Source organism: Haliotis cracherodii, unplaced genomic scaffold (genome assembly GCF_022045235.1).
Source record: "Haliotis cracherodii isolate W230 unplaced genomic scaffold, xgHalCrac1.p SCAF_12, whole genome shotgun sequence".
NCBI lineage: Eukaryota > Metazoa > Mollusca > Gastropoda > Lepetellida > Haliotidae > Haliotis > Haliotis cracherodii.
In genome coordinates this window covers 12,424,849-12,442,113 of record NW_027266267.1, presented here as the reverse complement: position 1 = coordinate 12,442,113, position 17,265 = coordinate 12,424,849, and the positions used below count along the sequence as shown (strand labels likewise).

General features: G+C 42.6%; 2 protein-coding genes across 2 annotated transcripts; one reads left to right on the top strand and one right to left on the bottom strand.

The window, feature by feature from the left end:
* Positions 1-555: 555 nt before the first annotated feature.
* On the bottom strand, positions 556-888 carry LOC139457037 (110 kDa antigen-like). Its single transcript, XM_071238482.1, has one exon. It carries the CDS (start codon positions 886-888, stop codon positions 556-558), a length of 333 nt encoding a protein of 110 aa, XP_071094583.1.
* Positions 889-4,975: 4,087 nt separating this feature from the next.
* Positions 4,976-5,452, top strand: LOC139457036 (uncharacterized). Its single transcript, XM_071238481.1, has one exon. The coding sequence runs from the start codon at positions 4,976-4,978 to the stop codon at positions 5,450-5,452; it is 477 nt and encodes a 158-aa protein (XP_071094582.1).
* The last annotated feature ends 11,813 nt before the right edge of the window (positions 5,453-17,265 follow it).

Here is a 17,265-nt window from a genome sequence, read left to right as displayed (position 1 = left end):
TTGACAACGTGACAACATGCTCACTGAACAAAAAGCGCATGGGCGTGTAGTTATGTCTAAAGTAAGTATATAGGCTACCTGTCTAACAAGGAAGTTGTATATTCCTGGAGAAATATCAGGTGACTAACTTTGTTGTTCTGAAGTAAATAGAGTGTGTTATCTTTTCAATGACTGTTCAGGGATTATTACCCGAGTGTGTTTCCGTGTCGAAAAAAAACTGTAATATGAATAAACATTGATAGTTTGCGAGCGTTTGGCTTTGCTTACTTGACAGTGAAGTCCTTACATAAACACATTAATATGTTACCTATAGCGACTACCACACTCATTCTCGTTAGATACCATGGAAAGTTCACGAGTTTTGTTAAATTGGTATCTAACGAGAATGAGTGTGGTATTTTATTTATTACCATCGTTAAATATATATTTAAGTGTAAATACATAACAACATTTGTTCGTTCACAGACCAAACTGAAACCGGTTCCAAATCTGGTTGCACATGAATATTGATAGATGCTCAGATATGGGCATAGTTGACATTTCTATGCATAAGCATTAACAACATGCGCCTGTCTGAACTATATCGACTGTCTGAACCATGTCGTCTGTCTGAACTATGTCGACTGTCTGAACCATGTCGGCTGTCTGAACCATGTCGACTGTCTGAACCATGTCGGCTGTCTGAACTATGTCGACTGTCTGAACCGTGTCGTCTGTCTGAACTATGTCAGCTGTCGGAACCATGTCGACTGTCTGAACTATATCGACTGTCTGAACCATGTCGGCTGTCTGAACTATATCGACTGTCTGAACCATGTCGGCTGTCTGAACCATGTCGGCTGTCTGAACTATGTCGACTGTCTGAACTATGTCGACTGCTTGAACCATGTCGGCTGTATACTAATGTTTAAATCTTCTCAAATCAGTTCATCTAGTATACCTAAAGTTGTTTATATTCATCTGTACACATTGATTTTCAAATGTCTGGCGATTCTGAATCAAACTATCCTTACTGGACCTAGATCTAGAACCCTACATGTCATGCGAATCATGTATGTAACCGAAGAATCATTCACGAAACTTAACCATCAATTTTGTTTTAATAAATAAAGATACATTATAAAATATCCACTCTTTGTATGCAAACTTATAAATGAGTCAATAATTTAATAAATCAACAATAGAACCAGCAAGTTATCAAGACGCGAATATTCCGATCAAAAGTGTGGTGATACTAAGTGAGTGAGTGAGTGAGTTTGGTTTTACGCCACTTTTGGCAATATTCCACCAATTTCACGGCGTGGGACACCAGAAATGGGCTTCACACATTGTACCCATGTCGGGAATCGAACCTGGGTCTTCGGCGTGACGAGCGAACGCTTTAACCACAAGGCTACACGACCGCCCCTTGTGGTGATACAGTTTGGTATGCTATATGTTCACATAGTACAAAGGTTAATACAATAAAATAACATAGGTACATTCTCCAAGGTAACTGTCATATGTTAACATTAAAAGTAAACTACACGAAAGGTAAACACGATTATCAGTTCACGAGGTATGCGTTACTGCCCTTTGATGTCATCACTTTACATGAATGTTTATGTAATTCCCAGGATCTGGAAACGAATGACAAATATTGAAGGTCAGTAAAATAATGTCATAGTATCAGATTAATTTGGCACTAATTTGATACAATATCTACATTAGAACAGAGAAGGAAGCATATGATTCTGCTTGAGACTGAAATCGCTTCGTGTGTACAGCTTATTATGCAAGCTTACGTTTTGTTTTCAAGGGTACAGCTGTTTAAGATAGTGGTTACCGTAATATTGAGCACCGCTGTTCTGATATGGAGATACTCTGATGGACTCGTAAGATACTGGGGGCGTTTCTGTCAGGTTGTCGTATGTACTTGTCTCTGCTTCGGCCTCGACTGGAAATGTGATTCGAAACGCATTCACAAAAAACAATTTCAAATTCTGTATTCCCTTCTGAAGGTAACACAACGTTAAATATCACGCCGGTATCCTGACAGTACCTTACTGAATTGAGAAGGATTCAGAACTGCTATAGTATACGGAAAAACAAAAGTTCCTGTGACATTGAATAAGATTTAATGCCAAGTTATATTTTTTACAAAATCTGAAACAATTTCAGTTTGCAACAGACACAAGACTCCTGTAAGTGTTCAAATGGTTTAATTTGCCATACTGACTTCAGAAAATGCATGATTTCATAAAAAAACATGAACATGCCAAAATGTCAATTTACAAATCAACAGCGTGTGTGTCCACCACTGGTTGCGATGCAAGCAACACATCTTCGTGTCATGGAATGGACCAGGCGTCGCACAAAGTCCTGTGGGATATCTTTCCACATCTGCTGGAGTATGTTTTAAAGTTCCTGGAGTGTCTTTGGAACACGTGGTTGACGTCGAAGGCGACGATCCATCTCATCCCACATGTGCTCGATTGGTGAGGCATCAGGGGGCCGAGCCGACCAGGGGATGACATTCACGTTGTTTTGTTGAAGACAATCCTGAACATGTCGAACAATATTAGGCCGGGCGTTGTCATGTTGAAAGGTAATGCCTGGGCCATGACGACGCCAAAACGGTAGAACAACAGGGCCGATGATCTCGCCGCATTAGCGTTGTCCATTGAGATTTCCGTCTACCACTATAAAACGGGTCCTCTGTGTTGCTGTAATCCCACCCCATACCATAACGCTGCCGCCCCCGAACCGATCTTATTCCATGACACAATGATTGACGTAACGTTCACTTCGACGTAGGTACACTCGAATCCGTCCATCGCTGTGGCTGAGTTGACAACGAGACTCGTCAGTGAATAGAAATTTGTCTCCACTGCCTGGCCGTCCAGCGTAGACGCTGTCTGCACCACTGTAGACGTGCTTGACGGTTGTTTCCTGTCAAAATGGGACGTCTGAAGGGTCACTGTTGCTGGCTGGAATCGATTTCGTATGTGTGTTGTTCGAATCCAGTTGTCTTGTTGATTATTGGTTACACATGGCCTGCCACTCCGAGGATGGTCTCAGACTGCATTCATCTGTTGCCAATGTTGCCATTAACACCATATGGTGTTTCTGTGGACGTTAAATTGTCTTGCAAAATCACGTTGACTCGATCCTGCTTCAAGTATACCAATGGCTCGCAGATGCTCATTTTCAGACAGGCGTGGCATTTCGTAATGTTGAATAATTGCGTAATTTTGTTGTTTTTCTGAGTGGTTGTTGTCCGCACGATGCTAAACAATGCATATGGAATCCCGTTAACGCACATGTTTTTATACCTATTCTTGGGTAGTGAAGTCAACTTTTGCATGGAATGCATGCTTTTATGTAGCAGTTGCGTTTTTGTGACTTGATTCCATATATGTACTACAATAATGAAAACCAAACTTTACTTGTTTGAAAAATACACTAAAATATTGGTGTCACGGGAACTTTTGTTGTTGAGTTTATATCGATGTGTACCTTCAGATGGGTGACGTCGCCTTCTGATATACACAACGACGACGGCGATGACGATGATGACAAGTACGGCCGCAGCACATCCAACTACGATGTACACAACACCTTGCAAGCCCCAGTTTTGAACTGAAAAACAAATACTGACAACGTAACTGTGTACATCCTGGACAACAGTACTGCACAGGGTTTTGAATTAAACAAATCAAACAAACTCTTGTGACAAGCTCCTCAATTCTGTTATTTAACCTTCACATTAGTTTCAATAAACGTATGCAGAATTAAGCAAAATGTACCACATGACGTTGCGCTTTAAGTAGTGGCATTAATTACAGACGTTAACAACTTGACGGATGGACGCACCATGTACGTCATGCTTGTTGGAAGTATACAGGCAGTATCTAGGCAGTAACTAGGCAGTATCTAGGCAGTAGTGCATGTCCTTCTTTCTGGCAGGTCATTATTGGGCGTTTTCAAATGGATTTGTTCCTGAGGATTGCAATGAATGGCTGGTAGAAGGTAAAGAATCCTTACAAATGTTAAACCATTAGTGTGAGCATTCTGACACCGTTTTTGACTGTTCTGTGAGGGTTGCCAATATGGGATAAAAACAATACGGAACCAAAACGTTTCAGAAATAACCTGCTGGTGAATGACAGTGATACCAGTACGTGACAGTATCAGTCGAGGAAGGGTTGAGAGACCAACCGATATAGGAGGTCACGTGATAGTTGTTGGTTGTATTTTAGCAGATCACTTGGAAGCTCAGAACCCGGAAAAATGTCACAAATGAATAATATCAATTTGGGGGTATTGGTTACTTGATTATCGATTGACAGGTACGGAATAAGAAAAAATAGTAAGCAATGACCGAAACGAGTGCTATCGAATCGACCCGAGGTCCAGCCTGGTCGAGCATAGCACGCATGTAAAATATGAATATCAAAAGTTACTTCTTTCTCTGATTCAAGCAGATTGTGAATTGGAACGTTAATTGTTAAGTCGGAGACGTGTCCCACACGGACTATTGCCTCCATGCCTGACGTACCCGGCCACCCTCTAAGCCACAGGTATATTAGGAGTGCGCCTACCGGGCCACATCCCTGATAGAACCTCAGATATGGTAGATACTGACGGAGAGTTTCGGCGACCCAAACGCAAGTATGTCAATAACACATTCATACATACATCACGTCAATTACTATAAGTTAGGAAATAGACGTACGTGCTGATACTACGTCGCTATATAAGTGCAATAATCTTGGACGCAACGTTAAACCAAATTTCACCTCACCTCACCTCACCTCACCTCACCTCACCTCACCTCGCTTCATCTCACCTTCGAATGCTGACACTGTTGTTGCTGATGTAGTAATTGTCGAAAACGTTGTAGCAAAAGGTGTGGCAGAGATGTTTGATGCTGATGAAACAGTTAAGGTGGTTGAAGATGGTGTAGTTATTGCTTGAGGTGCAGTTGACGTAGATGGAACAGTGGAAGTCGTTGGAACAGTGGAAGTCGGAGTTACGGTGGAGGTTGGTGGAACAGTGGAAGTCGGAGTTACGGTGGAGGCTGGTGGAACAGTGGAAGTCGCTGGAACAGTGGCAGTCGGAGTTACGGTGGAGGCTGGTGGAACAGTGGAAGTCGGAGTTACGGTGGAGGCTGGTGGAACAGTGGAAGTCGCTGGAACAGTGGCAGTCGGAGTTACGGTGGAGGCTGGTGGAACAGTGGAAGTCGTTGGAACAGTGGAAGTCGGTGGAACAGTGGAGGTTGATGGAACTGTGGAGGTTGATGGAACAGTGGAAGTCGGTGTTACGGTGGAGGCTGGTGGAACAGTGGATGTTGATGGAACAGTGGAAGTTGTTAGAACAGTGGCAGTCGGTGCTACGGTACAGGTTTGTTGTTGAACAGTGGACGTCGTTGGAACAGTCGATTGAGGTGGAAAAACCGACGTTGTCCTAGGTTGTACAGATGGCTGGTCTGAAACTGGAATGGATGCTTTAGCTCACTTATATGAAACTGACAGTTCTAAGATGCTATGCTAAAAAGATGAAAGGCGCCAACTACACCGTAGATCAGCCCGTCAGTTGGCCCTGTTCGGGGATTTAAGGCACGTTTAGTACAGATTGGATTTTAAACCCATCTCGAAGAATACACTTGATTAGTTTTACATTCGGCATTTACGAAAAGTAATGAAGTTTGTTCTTTTCTCATGTGTAGTGTTATACAATATATACTCAACAACAAAAGTTGCTTGGACACCAATATTTTAGTGTATTTTTCAAACAAGTAAAGTTTCGTTTTCAATATTGTAGAACATGTATGGAATCAAGTCACAAAAAGGCAACGGCTACATAAAAGCATGCATTCCATTGCAGAAGTTGACTTTTATGCAAGCCCCATGCATTTCACTACCATAGAAATGGGTATAAAACATGTGCGTAAATGGGATTCCATATGCATTGTTTAGCATCGTGCTGACAGCAACCACTCAGAAAAACAACAAAATTTCGTAATTATTCAACATTACGAAATGCCACGCCTGTCTGAAAATGAGCGTCTGCGAGCTATTAGTATGCTTGAAGCAGGTTTGAGTCAACGTCAACGTCCACAGAAACACCATTTGGTGTTAATGGCAACATTGGCAACAGATGAATGCAGTCTGAGACCATCCTCGGAGTGGCAGGCCACGCGCAACCAATAATCATCACGACAACTGGATTGCAGCGAAATCGATTCCAGCCAGCAACAGTGACTGCAAGAAGCATCCCTGCCCTTCGACGAATATCTTCACAAACCGTACGTCGTCGCCTCAGATGTGCAGGGACTGTCGCCAGAAAAAACGCCAGACGTCCCATTTTGACAGGAAACCACCGTCAAGCACGTCTACGCTGGACGGCCATGCAGTGGGGACAAGTTCTATTCACTGACGTTTTCACCTCAGCCACAGCAATGGACGGAATCGAGTGTACCGACGACGAGACGAATGTTACGTCAATCATTGTGTCATGGAAGAAGATTGGTTCGGGGGCGGCAGCGTTATGGTATGGGGTGGGATTACAGCAAGACAGAGGACCCGTTTGATAGTGTTAGATGGAAATCTCAATGGACAGCGCTACCGCGACGAGATCATCGGCCCTGTTGTTTTACCGTTTTGGCGTCGTCATGGCCCAGGCATTACCTTTCAACGTGACAACGCCCGGCCTAATATTGCTCAACTTGTTCAGGATTCTCTTCAACAAAACAACGAGAATGTCATCCCCCGGTCGCCTCTCTCCCCTGATCTCTCACCAATCGAGCACACATGGGATCGTCGCCTTCGACGTCAACCACGTGTTCCACCAATCTCATTAAAAACAGATCTTAGTTCTCGCTACGGGTAAACAAAGATCTGAAGACATCCCATTACGAGTCACGTCAGACCGACCTTCCACAAACTTTGACCGACAAATGGAATGACTGACAAGAAGTCGACATTAGCCAATCAGAAGGCAGCTTTCTCTTGCTTTACGGCACTAATTTCAAATTGGCGACTACGCTTCTAAACATATTTTGATAAGTTCTCGATTAAAAATTTGAAACCTGAACAAAAGAACATTCTGGAATGGCTAATATATGGTCTGGGTTGTATGGATTCAGTCGTTAAGCCCGAATCCATCGTTCGGAAACCCCTGTGTTAAAGTTTCCGAGGTTGCATGATCAGAAATCACATTCCGACTTTCACTTTCATTATCTGGTAAGGGACGGTCTGATTGGTCGGATTAAAGGTCGTTCTGATGTGGCCCCTAATGGGATGCCCTCAGATCTTTGTTTAGCGGTAGCGAGAACTAAGATCTGATTTTAATGAGATTGCGTGTTCCACAGACACTCCATGAATTTCGAAACATGCCCAGCAGATATTGACAGATATCCCACAGGACTTTGTGCGACGCCTGGTCCATTCCATGACACGAAGATGTGTTGCTTGCATCGCAACCAGAGGTGGACACACGCGCTATTGATTTGTAAGTTGTAATTTTGGCATGTTCATGTTTTTTTACGAACTCATGCAGTTTCTGAAGTCAGTATGGCAAATTAAACCATTTGAACACTTACAGGAGACTTTTATCTGTTGCAAACCGAATTTGTTTCAGATTTGGTAAAAAACATAACTTTGCATGAAATTTTATTCAATGTCACAGGAACTTTTGTTGTTCAGTATAGCTTTGCCCTGAACTGTTATAATGTCAAAGCACTCACACTCAAGTTCTTAACCACAACAGTTTTATTATACTTCACATGAGGCCAGAGCAAACTTTATTTCTTAATTATAAATTATGACAAGCAGACCATGGAATAATTATAACCACATTTGTTCTGTAGCTATTGCATATAAGGCATAAGTACGGTTGTGGCTGAAATGTGAGTAAGGGAATACACATGTCATTGACAACAGATACAGATGTTGGATAAAAAAAAATAACTTACTGATCGTTATAGTGTTGCTCTTTTGCCTTCTCACAGTATCCCCACACCGCCAAAACGTGTTGTAGTCGTAGGAAGGGTTTATGAGGACAGTAACATTGTGCTGGAAGACATCACAGCTGACAGTGGTGCGACCTACGTACATGGGCCTGTAGACGATGTGGTTGACTACAGGTAGCTCACACGACTGTGGTGGATGGAATGTCGTCTTGAATAAAAGAGTACCGCTCCTATACCACTGTATAGAGTAACCGTCTCCACCCGTGGTGTTGCTGGTGCATATCAGTGTGAAGTTGTCTCCTTCGGTTGCTGTCGTTGAAGAACTTGACAGTACAAGAGACCCTGTGAACACACATTAAATCATACATGTACGTACGTTCTCACAGGCTACATACACAGACAGACAGACATAAACACACACAAGCACACACACACACACAAACATACACACACACACGCGCGCGCACGCGCACACACACACACACACACACACACACACACACACACACACACACGCATACATACACACATACATCATGGTGCCATCATGTAAGCCCTGTATCTGAGCTCAAGAATTGCAAAAAGAACACATATAATTGATATTTGTATGAAACCACTTTCTCACTTACCTTCAGTGCCTTGACAACAGAAAAGGAACAACAGCAACAAGAACGCACAGGTATCCAATGTGGAACTCATTATGTTGATACACAGGAATCAGTATCAGAACATACCCTCACCTATCGGTCCTCAGACAAGGCAACCCATCTATAGGTTGTTACATGAAATTCACTTCAAAACCGAGGTACAACTTGTATATCTACAATACCATTGGATTCAGAGGATAAATGTAATATTTAACACACACACCTCTGATGTACATACAGAAACGAACTGGGGTTTCTTTATGATGATATTCATTTCAGAACCTGGAAGTTTACATTCGCCATGAACCTTTTCAATGTCATGTTTACACCCACCTGGCGTTGAACCCGGTAAAAAAATCATCGCAAAGCAGCATCACAGCAGTGACTACCTGTGTAAACATTGGACAAAACACTCATCAACACTAATGCATGTGACATGGGCGTGTCTGCTTAGGTGGTGTGTGCTTCTATATATTTACCTCTTGGCAAGTACATCAATATTACTTGCATCAACTTGTTTGCTTAAACTGAAAAACCAACACACTTTACCAGTTATAGTGTGTGATGCTGTCTGCATCCTGTTCTATAAATATTCATGATTTCAAGTAATGTGTACATTACACTTGTCTGCTTATTTGTAGGAACCAATTTCCTCTTATAGACATACACGTCTTTGAACATCTTCAGGATTTCATGTCATGGTGTGCTGTATTATGCGCTCGTATTCTTGAACATGTGGTCGGACCACGTGGACTAGAGTTTGTTGTTTTATATTCTCTTGTTATTGATGCACGTAAATAATTGCGGCAGATATTTGCATAACGAGGTGTCACCGATATTCTACCAAACTATAAACCCGGCAATCACGTTGACACAGAGTGGATTATCCAATCAGCAGCGGATGTCCATAGCATAATGTCCGTAACCACACTGGCTGAGCTGGGGCACCTTGCAAGTCACGAATCGCAGAGAGAAAGCAAATTAATCGCTCATCCCGGGGTCTGCAACAGTTCGAAGCGCTTGCCCATCCTTCCAAAATGACGGCGCAACTACCGATTTGTTGCCTTGGCGTAATGAAGAACGTAATAGAAGAGGCTCGATGACGAGCTGATGAAATCTATGACTACTTTGAAGAAGTGGAGCTGACTGAGAATGATGGGGTGTCAGCTGCCTTTGCTCATTTCCTCGTTGATGAGTGCGTGAGTGAGTGAATATAGTTTCACGCCGCTTTTAGCAATGTTCCAGCAATATCACGGGGGGTGGGGCACCAGGAATTGGCTTCACACATTGTAACTGTGTCGGGAAGCGAACCCGGGTCTTCGGCGTGACGAGCGAACGCTTTTACCACTAGGCTAATGTGCCATCTGTGCCGTCTACACATCTGTGCAGAGGATTTGGCACCGTCTGGACATGGATCTTACACCAGTTGCTTGTTGCAACCGGTTCCTTATCTGAGTGGAAGTTTTCATCCGATTTCTCAATGCCAGCTTTCTGACTAATCTGTCCTGAACTTGGGCGTAGAGACCGGACTGGTCCATCGGCGATATGTGTTTGTTGCTATCGGGCCCACAATCATATACCTTCATGTTCACTTATTAAGGTTCTACATTGAATTAAGTATTTTGGATTGCATATATGTGTTATGGTGTTTTGTTGTGTCAATGGCGTTTTCCCTAGATTATCAAGCTTCCATTGGGTTGGTTTGTGTACTACAGAAACTAGTTTGTCACGCACCTGTTCGTCTCTCGAGGCATATTATTTATTGTAGGAATATCACGGGCGTTAAACGGTTTGATGTACATCTGAGGTCAGTGTTAATGACCCGTGAAGATCCGGTGTAGAGTAGGTCTTCAGCAACCCATGCTTGCCGTAAAAGGCGACTATGCTTGTCGTAAGAGGCGACTAACGGAATTGGGTGGTCAGGCGCGTTGACTTGGTTGATGCATGTCATCGATCTCAATGGCGTGGATTGATGCTCATGATGTCAATCACTGGATTGTCTGGTACAGACTCGATTATTTTACAGACCGCCGTCATATAGCTGGAATATTGCTGAGTGAGGCGTTAAACAAAAAACAATCACAATCTGTCAGTGTTAATATACAGTACGTGACGCTCTAATGTATTTTGCCATGAGGGCGTGGGGTATCTTCGACAGTCGTGCACGGCTGAAAACGAACGGCATTCCAGAAACTTATGGTTTGTCAGCACCATACCCGTGCTCGTGGGTTTCACCGAAGTGGTAAACGTCTGAGACCTGCAACACTTCGGGCTTTCCTCCCACATTAAGCTGACACGCTGTGGTATAACTGGAATACTGTTAAAAGCGGCGTTAAAACCCAACTCATTCACTCACACCTCCAATATTAAGTTGACACATAATTCTCTTCGACGCAGCGCTGGACCCAACTCATTCACTTCATTTGAAACTTAAGTCCATAGCAATTTTCATTCAAACAATAATAGCGACAAAAATGTTTCAAGAATTCCAGAACCACAAGATGGTCGTAAGTAATATGTAGTCATATGTTTTGAGTAGTCGTAGTGTAGCTGAGAATGTATTCATGTCAAGAAAGGTTATGTCTTCTCAGCTATGCTTACACTGCAACCTAATCCCACAGACTGTCAGTACCTATGTACACATATTTCCTTTCTTTGCGACTGCATCACTTCGGGCTTTCCTCCCACATTAAGCTGACACGCCGCGATGTAACTGGAATACTGTTAAAGGGGCGTAAAACCCAACCCACTCACTTTCTTTGCGATCCCGTGTGAATGTCGTCGGGTAGTATAATGTATGGCCTGACACATTGTATATCGTTGGATCGTGGATCATATGGTAATCTACTGGTTTGCCTGCTCAGACACGACAATTTGTATAGCTAGAATAATGCCGATTGTGGCGTAAAACAACAATCACCTTTCATTCAATGATGGTGATCTATGTATAATAAAACCGACATGACCCTTTTCAGTATTTGTCCAAAAGTCTCCAGGGTAAGATTTCGACAATATCGTAAGCTGGCGATTCTTAATCACTATCCAACAGATATGTTACCAGTAAGTAATATTTAAAAAATAATGATAGCAACCCCCTTCGAGGAGGTCAAGTTACAATACAATATACCCTTTCCGGATTTTTTTAACATACACGTAACTGACACCAGTGAACAATGATTTATACAGGAACGCATACACATACACTCAAATAACTCCTCCCTTACCTGCAGTGTTTGTGAACTACAAACATGAAGAAGCAACCTCAATAGATATGCAATCCTAAACATCGTGGACCTCATAATGGAATTGAGCTAATATGTAGGTCACTACATGTCATACTTCACACGGGGCATGGGTGGCCCAGTCGTCTAAGGCGCCGCGATTCGCTGTGTGAGTTGTCGTCCCTTGGGCACGCCAGAAACCTATGATTGTGGGTTCGAATCCCGGTTCGCCCCGATTATGTTTCTAGGTTTGTCAGCACCATACCCGTGCTCGCGGGTCTCACCGAAGTGGTAAACGTCTTAGGCCTGCATCACTTCGGGCTTTCCTCCCACATTAAGCTGACACGCCGTGATATGACTGGAATAATGTTAAAAGCAGCGTTAAACCCAACTCACTCACTCACTCATACCTCACACTCACAGATCAGGCATTTGTTCCATTTAGCACAAACCTAGCTACATGTATATCTACACGATGAAAATGTTTAGAGACCAATATGATCAAACCACACCAGACCCTTGCACGCTTCGAAACGTATTCGAAAAGTGAGGAGATAGACCTTGTGAGTCTATTCGTAACCGTACGCAGCAGTGTTGGAATTAGAATGTTAAAATCTTACAGGTATCACATCTAGGTTGGAAACAGCGAAATTGATAACACGTTTTGTTTATCCCCATGTTTATTTGTTTATTCTACCATGGCATAATGACGAAACAAACGCGAAAGCTTTGGTTATAGCGGAATTATTAGTGATTTAGCATCATTACGCCAATATTTCCGTGGGTTGAAAGAGCGAATTCAGGAATCAGTGAAAACCAGTTTTAATCTGTATGTGCGTTTGCTTTATTCAAAGGCAAAAAGCGATTTGTGTAATGTTCTGTTCAAAAGATACAAACTACAATTTAAACCTCATAAAGTCTTAACACTGTAACGCGGTAGATATGACGTCACAGCACGTGATAGGGGAGAGGCAATAGTCACACCGTATTGATTTAACTGAATTTCAAGTACGCTCGGGTGTTTGTTCGTCAAAAGTTTCCGCCCGAAATATTTTGCCACACTTGCTGTAAACAGCGTAGGAACCACAATACATTCGTTAGCAACGTTAAAAAATTACGATAGTAGTGCTTCTGAATATATATTTTCTTTCGCCGTAATGTGGTCATCAGCAAGATGATGGTCAACCGTATAATGAAACCCCTGCAGGCATGGAATGCAGGATTCTAAGATGTCATGACGGATTTTTAATAAACCAGGCAGTACTATGTCATCACACTGACGCGTGTGAACACGATGTTTACATATTGAATTGCCCCGCTAACATGTAGTACAGTGTAGCATCACCACAGGGAGGTCACGTGTACTCCTGGGGGTAGACACGGGGACTGGGGCGTGGTTGTTGTTGTCGGGTATGCCATCATTGCTGCTTCCTGGATTATGATGTGATGTTATGTACTCAACGCTTAGATAGTATCTTCACTGTTATTGTGTCATTCTGCTATTCCGCATTTCCATCAACATCTAAATTATTTGCGAGGTATTCTTTACGTTACCCACCAAAACGATTCTTGTATACATACATGTGTGCACGTTGTTGATGAACTGCCTTGCCTATTCATATATGAGTTTAGTTAATATCTTTTTGTTTCGCGAGTACTTCGTTCACGGAGAATAGTCTGTTTGTAAGACACGTGGCCTCGAGAACGGTCTCGTACATAGGGTCGGGGCGTGGCAAACAGACGGGGGATTCACTCTAAACGTCATCTTGTATGGCTGTGAAACTTGACGTGTAATGCTACTTGACGGGACTTGATGCTTGAGGTGCTCGGTGGCTGAGTGGGTTACATCGCTGACTTTGTGTTTGGCGATAAGGTGCCTCACTCTGTGAGTGTGGGTTCGAATCCCGGATGTGACGTAAGATTAAAATGAACGAGAATCTGTACTTTATTAAGAAAGGGTTATCCCAAATATACCTAAATGAAACGCAAAGCCGCACTTGTGTGAAGAGGCAAATACATTTATACGAGCAACCGTACATGGTATTGAACCCAATTGTTGTGGAGAGAACACTTGGTGATTGTAGTCATCTCAGTTATTGGTACATAGGAAAAGTCCAAGGTGAAGGTCAGCTACCATCAATCACGCGTATGTACCCCGTTGGAATCGATAGCGCCCTGACATCTGCCCATGGAAGAGACGAGTGTGCGAATCACATCCTGGGGACGTCGGCGTAGCCGTCTATCCAATTCATCCCACAGGTGCTCTATCGGGTTCAAATCCGGGGATCTGGAGGGCCAGGGGAGAACATCAACGTTGTTGTTGTGTAGACAGGCACTTGTGATCCGTGCTGTATTCGGTCGAGCGTCGTCCTGCTGGAATACACCTGTGCCGTTGGCTGCAATTGGGAGGAGGTGGAGTAGGAGAATTTCATTGATGTATCGTTGAGCCGTAGGATTGCCCTGGATATGGACCAAACCTGATCTCTCATGACTAAATCTGTCCACCTCTTTTTGTCAGTTTCCGGCGTAACATTATCATCGACATCTGTGGACCCGTGCTCTTCCATCCCCTGGGAGGAGGAGAAATCTTGATTCGTCGCTGAACCAGACATCTCTCCATCTCAGTTGAGGCCACACCCTGTGTTGACGACACCAATGCAGTCATTGTTGACGCTGTTGTCGACTCAATATGACGCGTCGAACAGGACGTCTTGCTCGTAGACCCGCTGCTCTTAAACGGTTTCGTACGGTCTGGTCGGAGATTCTGCACAGTCCGGGTATAGGGGATGCGGTTGATGTGGCTGTTGTCGTCCTTTCACGAAGGTAGCGCAGTCGGTTGTAGCAATCTTGGGCGAGGGATGGTTACTCTTGGTCGTCCCGACCTTGGCCGATCACGTGTTGACCCATGCTGTTGAAACCGATCCTATAGACTTGTGATGGTGCTGGGCGCTACATTATAAACCCTGGGTATAGCTGATCGGGATTTTCCCTGCCTGAAAGCGGCATATTACGTTGTTTCTTTGCACTTCTGTTAATCTTTGCATGCTTTTGAACTGGCACTGTTCGATTGACGCAGATGCCAGGCGATCAATCACCCTGCACTTTAATACCGTTCATACTGCTGCTGCACGTGCAGTACGTGCAGCTCCATGGCCCTTTTGTTGATTCACTGGGTGCGTTTTTTTCCGAATCGTACGTGTTTCCCGACTTGTTGTGATCATTTTGATCTAGGAAATTTGTCATTGACACTATAACACATTAAACCTCTACATTTTGCACCTATTGGCTCGCTGTTTGCTTTTATGGTAAAAAATATCCGTATTGCGTTTCTTTTTTTAAGAGTATATAGTTTTGAAGGAGATTTACAGTAAACTACAAACGCAGTATTAAATCATTTTTGAAGCATATTTAAAGAAGTACTTTGAAGGAACAAAATCTAAAGGCAATATTTAAGGTGGAAAACGCTAAATCCTACTCGTATTCCGGAATACTCCGAGAGTTAATGAGCAGAGTTATCATCTGGTGACGTGACAACATGGTGGAGCGTAGACTCGGTGAAGATCACTGTTTCTGTATAGGGTTTAGTAGATTACTGGCGTTCGCCATGGCATCACCTGAATTTGCGCTCAGTGACCTCACACACATTCATCAGTATCGATATGAGCCAGTGATTAGACAAAATAGTCTTGACAACGAGGAAGATCTACCGAGCGAAGACGATCAGTCTGATATCAATACGGAAAGACAAGCGATGCCGGGGTCACACAATGTAACAACCCCGCTCTCAGGTAATACAGGGTACTGGCTTCCCGTTCTGCCTCAGCATTTGACTGATCATTCAGATTTGTATATGAGGTCCGACTAATTACACTTTACAAAAAATCACACACCAAAAATCTTTACAAATCACAGAATCAAAACACATGAGCAGGCTACTAAAACTCCAACAAAGTGCTCTGACAACACTGCAACCGATAATCACGCCTTGAAGGCGGTCTTGTGCAATCACTGATATGTGCACATTCCACAGGTCATTGAACAAGGCTAATTATTTATTTTTAAAAATAGAGCTACAACATAATACTTGATAAGACAACGAGTGAAGTGATTGGCTACGGTTGCATGTTTGGTGGAGCAACGTTCTTTAAAATGAAATGAAATCAAACGAACGTGGCATTACACACGCAAAGTTATCTTCAAATGGCATTTTAGAAGTTGTAGTATTTATAGTGATGTAGTTGACTTATGGACTCTCATCCAGTTCCAGCATCTGTACCAAAAAGTGACAATGAAAGAATAACGAAGTGGCATACCCGAGTAAAGCATGAACAAGGAGCTTATTAAAACTAAAAATACAATGTGGTCTCCGTATGGTCACAATGTACAAAGAACACGCAGTACCCTACATCGAATTCCTAAACAGACAATATAAACAACACTTATACATTTGATGCAGATAATGTCACTATTTAAATACATGTACATCGATTCAGTATAAAACACGATGGACGCAATATAAGACATATATTACCCAACATGACTTTCAAATAGATAGATGTATTTCACAAATCCAAAATATATACAGCTGGGTGTACAAAAATGGTAGGGTTTTAAAACAGTTTAGATCCTGATTATCCAAAAAAGTGTACAGTGGACCTTCCATAACGGTAGCGGAAGATATCTAGTCAATACCAAGGTACAGAGAAAATACCAAATACAACCAGTAGAAAGATTAAACCTGACTATAGAGAGGTTGTTGATTGTTTGGTTTGTTGTTTTATGCCGCACTCAGCAATATCTCAGCTATATGACGGCACTATAGAGAGGAATTACCTTTTGGAAAACATACTTGGAAAATGAGGATTAGAAAATTAAACATACAAAAAGTAGAAATGTTCGGATAATTCTCCAGGAACAAATTACAAGTGTTTCATTACAGATGTTGAATAAGGAGAGTCACGTTTAAAAAACGTCCACTGTAAATATTTAATTTATATTTCAAATCCTCATTGTCAAAATCTTCACATTTTCAAAACGTTATCAACATCTCCTATCAAGTATGCCATACAAAGAATAGAGGTAAGGTAAACTCCATGCAAAAATGCTTAGTTCTTAGGATGAGGGTAAAAATTAAGGGACGGCCTCCTTTTCTTCCTTGATAAATGCCTTGGTCTCCTCCTTGGAGCCGGACTTCTTGCCCTTCCTGATTGAAGACTTCTGCTTGAAACAGTCCCGCTAAAAGAAGAGAAAACCACATGCTAATCTTTCAGTAACTACTGCATTTCTACATTTAATTGTATGTATATTCGGAAATATTATTTTTTGTCAAAGCATGTCCATGTGTTGTAACATGTTACAACTAACGCGGTGTTTCCTGTAACTTTGGATGACATTGACGTCATAGTATCGTTATGTAAAAGGTTAACTGAGAGATGCCAGGTGT

Bases quoted from the DNA above. Each gene is read 5' to 3' on its own strand.
- LOC139457036 (XM_071238481.1), top strand. From the start codon at position 4,976: ATGGAACAGTGGAAGTCGTTGGAACAGTGGAAGTCGGAGTTACGGTGG.
- LOC139457037 (XM_071238482.1), bottom strand. From the start codon at position 888: ATGGTTCAAGCAGTCGACATAGTTCAGACAGTCGACATAGTTCAGACA.